Here is a 6,102-nt window from a genome sequence, read left to right as displayed (position 1 = left end):
CCCCTGCGCCCCCGTAGCCCTCCACCTCCCCAGCCGCGACTGCGGCCACCCCTGCCCCCACTCCCTCGCCGGGCCCGGGACCACCACCAGGCCCACCTTCCACGGGCCCGTATCGGCCGAACGGTCCCGAGGGCCCCAGTGCACCCACTTTTACTGCGGTGTTATCCCAACGGCCGTTAAATCGCACTTCTCACACTTCCCCCCGTCGGCTGCCAGTTTTTTCTCTCGGGGCACACACTCGATATATTCGACAATTCGATATAATTCTTCTCTAGCTCTAGTCGTACGATTCTGTATGTAGAATAGGTACGTCTTCGATTCCCTCCAGTCCTTCCCTCTTCACCCCTCTCTCTCTCTCTTCACTTCCTTTATTTCACCCCTTCTTCAGCTTCCTCTCCGTTCCCGCACGATCTCTTTGGCTTCGTTTTATCGTGGACAACCGTGGACAACCGTGGACGAAGGATCACAGATACAGAACGCGAACGATCGGTATTATGCACGATGCTTCCGACACCGCGGTTCCACCCCTCGTGTATCTCAGCTGACAGGCCAGTACCGTCGGCGCATCGCGCGTTCAAGATCGCTCCCACTCGGCTCTAGATGCTCCCCGATGGATCATGGCGCCGATGGGACCGGTATCGCGACAGATCTCTGAGACGCGACTCGCGCGTCCGCGCGACGGCCCGCATCAAGGAACCCCTCGTCTGTCTCTCTACCTCCACGATGGAATCTCGTCGCCGATCGGGCCTAACGACGACTCATGCGAAAGAACGATCGGGGTGTGCGCGTTGTTTGCCAACGACACTTTCGCCGATGCCTCGTACGTGACACGCGTGTACGGTGCACGAGCGGACGACTCTCGAGGTGACTCTCTCGAGGTGTCTCTCTCCCGGCGAGCGACGAGATCGAATAGACCGGGCGAGCGGAGCGGCACACGACGAGGGACGCGAGGATTCCCGAGCACGCTCGCCTCGAGTTCGCCAGCCAACTGGCTGCACCTGTGACAGCCGCGAGGGCCCCCCTCTACTTGGCCGAGACGTCGCGCGCCTCGCTGGAAGCGGGCACGCCCATTGGCCGCGGCCACGCCGCGGGACCATCCGCGCTCCCCTCCGATTGGCCGCCTAGGCCCCGCTCGGGCGTAGCCAACCCCGTGCGCCGGCAGACATGGCCGTGGAATGGCTGCGGGATCTCTCTGTCGCGGCGGACGGGACGCTTCTGTCGTTGCTACTGCTTCTCTGCTGCTTCTGCCGCGGCGTGTGTTGTTGCTCGAAATAGCCTGCCGCCTGATTCTCCTCTCGTCTCTGACGCGCGCTATCGATCCCCCTTCGGCGTATACCGAACGGAAGAGCGCCGAGCGAAATGCCACAGGTTTCAGGGAATCTTTACCTCTCGCGCCCGCGAAATCTTCCTCCCTCCCCTCTCCTGCGTCCTGCGTGCGCCTCTTTCGTCTCTCTCGCGCGCACCGTCCTCGCCTCGTCGTCGGGATGAGAATCCCTCTCTCGACAGTCTCGACGACCACGGACACTCTGACTTCTTTTCCTTCTCTGTTCTTCTCGCTGTTCGTCCCTTTTTCTTCGTAGGCTTCTTCGATCCTCCTTCTCCCTCGCTCCGTTATTCGCGCCGATAGCTCACGTACCCGATCGTACGTGTGTGTACACGCGCCCTCTGTTCGGCTCGCGAGACATAACCTTATCGCGAGGCTCGTTTTGTGACGGAGGCGTGTACCGAGGCGACGCGTTACTTTCTATCGATTAAGGACCTCTTCGGGCTATTGTTCCGAAGGTTTTTAAGGGGTCGCTGTATTTTTTTTTCTCTTGTGCCTGCCTGGAAGCTACTGTCGATTGTGCTCGAGGAGGATCGCGAGTCGGTGGAGTATTAACGTTGTTTAGAGGAATTGGTTCGCGCTGAGCGGAATTCGCGCGTGAAGTTTCGTATTGTTCGAGGAAGAGTCGGGCGGAGGAGTTTCGCGACGTTTAGGTGATTCTTGTGCTTCGAGTCGGGAGTATTGGAATTTGCGATCGAATCGCGCGAGGTTTTCGTCTAGTCGGCTTGGGACGTTCGTCGAAACTGACGCGCGATCCGAGACGCAATGACGGACAAAAAATTTTAACGGTTGCCCGCGTGCGGTCGTAATTAGCCGCAAACAAGCGGCCTCTATAAATTATATCACCTCGGACTGGTTAAGCTTATTACGAGGGTCGACCATAGACTACTGAAAAGCTGTCAGGATTATTATAGGGTTGCGTGAAAAATCGACCGCCACTTAGATGTGTTAATTCGTAACGGGGCGCTGGAGTAAGTATAGTCCTTGACGTCCTTTGTCTTTCTTTTGTAAACGAGGAAATTTTGCAATAAAGGTGAAGCTAAAATTTCAGGGGCTCCTTAGAAAAATAATATTCTACTGATATCTGAAGAGACAGTGACGCTGAACAGGAATTATTTGCGATGAAATATGTTTAAAAAAATATATATATAAACTGTATAGAATCGATTTTCAAAACAAACAGACTGTGTAACGTACTCGAGTGTTTCGCTGTGCCAACCTTACAAATATACAAATCTCGTCAAGGCTGCGACAGTGAGCTATCTCTTCTATAAATTCTCCTACAGATAGTCATAAATTACAAGGCATCGAAAGGGAATGAATCAAACTATGAATATATATCGAGTCAATCCTAGCTGTTGACCACTGCCTACGATTGGTTAGATTGGCAAACAATATTTTTGTGTCGAATACACAGAGAGCGCTTCCTGTTCTCGCAGAGAATTCCTGCGGGAACTACTGTGCATTGGGGGTAAGTTGATTAGCGGAAGAAATGCAGATTTAATTGGTTATGTATAACCAATAATCTCTCTATACCCCATTCGTCCTCATATCGTAATCTATGCCCTTTGCTTCACATTTGGGCGCGTGTGTGAACGACATTAAGGATTCGTGGATAATGTCTCGATATCAGTCTGCTAATCAACTTACCAGTAACACGTACAAGTATTTACAATTAGATCAAGATCCTGGAAGTATAAAATAATTATGAAAACTGTATGTACATCTTTCGAACGATGTCCAAATTGTACCTCTACAGGTGGGAGATCACTTAAAGGGTGATTTCAAATGTCAGGATATGCCCATTTCAAAATCTTCTGCAATCCTGCAGAAAACTGTGTTAATTTTTAATTTTGTTAGAGCCGCTAACTGGGCCCAATACTGCAGAATTTCAGAATTCTTGTATAATACGAGGGTCACCCTAGGTCAGTACCTATAATAGCCGCTGCTTTCTCTAAATACTCGTACTTAACAAAAGAAGCTTTAAATGCAATTCCACGATTCTTGATTTTCAGCATATTCTACTATCTAGAATCAGCCCTTCAATTTTCCCCCGCCTGTAGCTGGAAATCCTTGCATACAGGATCGTCATTCCGCACAAACAACTTCATTACGACTGTGCTCCAAAGATAGTATGTAGTAGTGACGATTCGCTTTACGATATTCGCGACAAAAACTGTTATTAACACACTTTTTGATGTTTAACATCAGATTTCACCCATTTGCTACGGAACGCTACCGTAATTGTATCCTCGCGAGATCGCGCCTATAGTCGGGCCGTATAGTTATTATCGGTATCGAAATACGTCTCGGGTAGTGCATCCCGTTATTATTATGCCATAAATCTCGGTACGAAGACAGACGCACTCGGGAATTTCGTAATGACGAGAATCCTCAGGGCTCGAGTTCTTTGCACGTTTTATTCGCGACTCGGGAAGAGCAGTAAATCGTGTTGCGCCAACTGTTAAGGGGCAATAAAACGCGGTAATACGCAATAACTGTACGAGAATTAATTAACGTGAAATTGATGCCTATTCGCAAATCAGGTTCTACTTAACCTCTAAATACATATTTCGCGTGTAAACGTTCTTTCGGGCGAAATGGGCGAGCGTTCGCCCGACTTTACGAGGATGAGAAATTTATTCGAGGCTCGCGCATGCTCGACAAAAAGTGTGCAAATGCAAAGGGGGGAAAAAACAAGAAAGAGGCGCACGATAATCGAGGGAAATGAATTTCCTCGGGGCTCGTACGCGTTAAGTGACATCACTGTTGACGCGTAAAATTCTAACGCTTCGAACAGAGCGAAATTTTCTACCGCGCTCACGTTTAGGCGCGCTATTCGTCCCGCAGAGCCACGAGGTTAGCCCGAGCGAACAAAGAAATACGATCAGTTTTTCTTCCTGACTGACGTGGCGATTGTAGCTGCGACAAAAAAAATATATGTCACGGGTATGACAGGCTATTCGTTCGTACGCAACGCCGAGCCATTGTTGCCGCGGCTGGCTCGTCCCGACCGACAAGACGATAAATGGGAAAATGAACGCGGCCCGAGTTACGATCTTCCGTGCGCGGTAATTATTATTGGTTTTCCGACGGTTCCGTTCGGTTTATTTAGCCTTCGAGATCAAACGAGGAAGTTGTGAATCCGTATTTAACACACGCTATCGAGAAACGATATAATTTTGCTTCCAATACGATCCTTTTTTGTGCTTGAGAATAAATTTAGAATTATATAGGGTAACATCAAAATGGATGGTTTCACTTTGGTATTTTCTTGCTAAACATAAAAAAAGAAGCGTAATATTATATCTGATAGCCATTTATAAAATACGTCGAACACAAATCATGTTTCTATTTTTTTTTGCATCCTTGGGAAGAGTAGAAAACACTACCAAAGTAGGATCATCTATTTCATCGGTGTCACCTTGTATAATGAAAAGCTGATCTAAAAAAAGTAAGTATATCTTTACTGTAATTAGGTACAGCGAGACGTCAGATAATTTTCACGGCTGACTCTATACGGAACTGTTCTACTTGGTACTAGTAGAAGAAGTTATCATTAATCAGACAATAATGGATAAATCGTTAGAATAACAGCTTAACGTATTTTTTATTATCAACAGTGTTATACATGCCCCAATAAGAGTAAAATAAAAATGTTTAATATACAAAATATAATAAGATAGTACAATTCCTGAATATATTGTACTATTAGTTTCCCTATCATGCTAGAAGCAGCAGTATTCTCACTTTTTTTGGAAGGTAATCAGATCAATGGCTTATTTCAAGAAAATTCAGGTTTCATCTATTTTTTTATATGTATTAACTATCATTTAGGACGATATCCTACCCATTTCCTATATGTTACATTCATTACATCCTCCACTGCATTGTCTATGGGATGTATTATAAATGGTATGGATATTAGACCAACAATAGTAGAGATCCACTTATTCTTTAAGGCCACATTATTGGTCCTGTTTTGTACAAACTGAACAGCAGCGCAAATTCTGTTGATTGTGAAACCAGGGATGATCACAGATGCAAATGACTGCCACAATAAAGTGTCCGTCATAGAAAACATAGTATTTTTTATTTTGCCTGATGTAGGATCTCTCTAAAACATGTTAAGTTTACAATATTTTTTATGAATATCCATAAGAAACCCTTTAACTTACTCTGTAAACCTTTAAACCTCTGTCAATGGTATCTGCAAGAACATAGCCACTGGCTACGACATAGCTAAACCATACAACCGACCTTGGAACAATAGGTCTAAAGGCCTCTCCAACCTCATTTGCATATCCTGGAAAAAAATAGTTAGTTACGCAAAATACGCACAATATAAATCTAGCCTGAAAACAATTGAGTACTCAAAATGACAAAAAGCGGATGTCAAGTAATTGCAGCGTACTTTACGAACACTAAAAAGAAGAGCGATGACTCGTATGAAATCGAAAATGTCAATGAAAAGTCGAATAACAGCACTTGATAACCTGTTCTCTATTACCCAGATATCTGACAGGTGTATCACGATACAAATCCACTTCTCCTTTTGTTTCCTTCATCTTGGAATTATTTCTTAAAATGTTTTTGCATTCGATGACATAACCTGGTCTATCGTGCCAGGTTTATCACTTAATCTTATGTCAGTTACGACACATTGGCGTAGCGTTGGTTCTTCCACGACTTTAATTTAGTGAATTTCATATGTATTAATTAAAGAGAAATTTTATAAAGTATTTGCTGTAAATAATATGCTGAACAGAATCTTAGGA

General features: G+C 45.7%; 1 protein-coding gene across 1 annotated transcript; it reads right to left on the bottom strand.

Annotated features, from left to right (window-relative positions):
* Positions 1-4,915: 4,915 nt before the first annotated feature.
* Positions 4,916-5,974, bottom strand: LOC143180680 (mitochondrial fission process protein 1). Its single transcript, XM_076380572.1, has 3 exons — positions 5,835-5,974; positions 5,503-5,630; positions 4,916-5,441 (listed from the first exon to the last, which is right to left on the bottom strand). Exons 1-3 carry the CDS (start codon positions 5,890-5,892, stop codon positions 5,154-5,156), a joined length of 474 nt encoding a protein of 157 aa, XP_076236687.1. The 5' UTR covers positions 5,893-5,974; the 3' UTR covers positions 4,916-5,153.
* Between the last annotated feature and the right edge of the window lie 128 nt (positions 5,975-6,102).

The sequence above is a fragment of the Calliopsis andreniformis genome, chromosome 6, assembly GCF_051401765.1.
Source record: "Calliopsis andreniformis isolate RMS-2024a chromosome 6, iyCalAndr_principal, whole genome shotgun sequence".
NCBI classification, from domain to species: domain Eukaryota; kingdom Metazoa; phylum Arthropoda; class Insecta; order Hymenoptera; family Andrenidae; genus Calliopsis; species Calliopsis andreniformis.
Note: the sequence above shows the minus strand (reverse complement) of the source record. Positions and strands in the feature narration are given on the sequence as shown.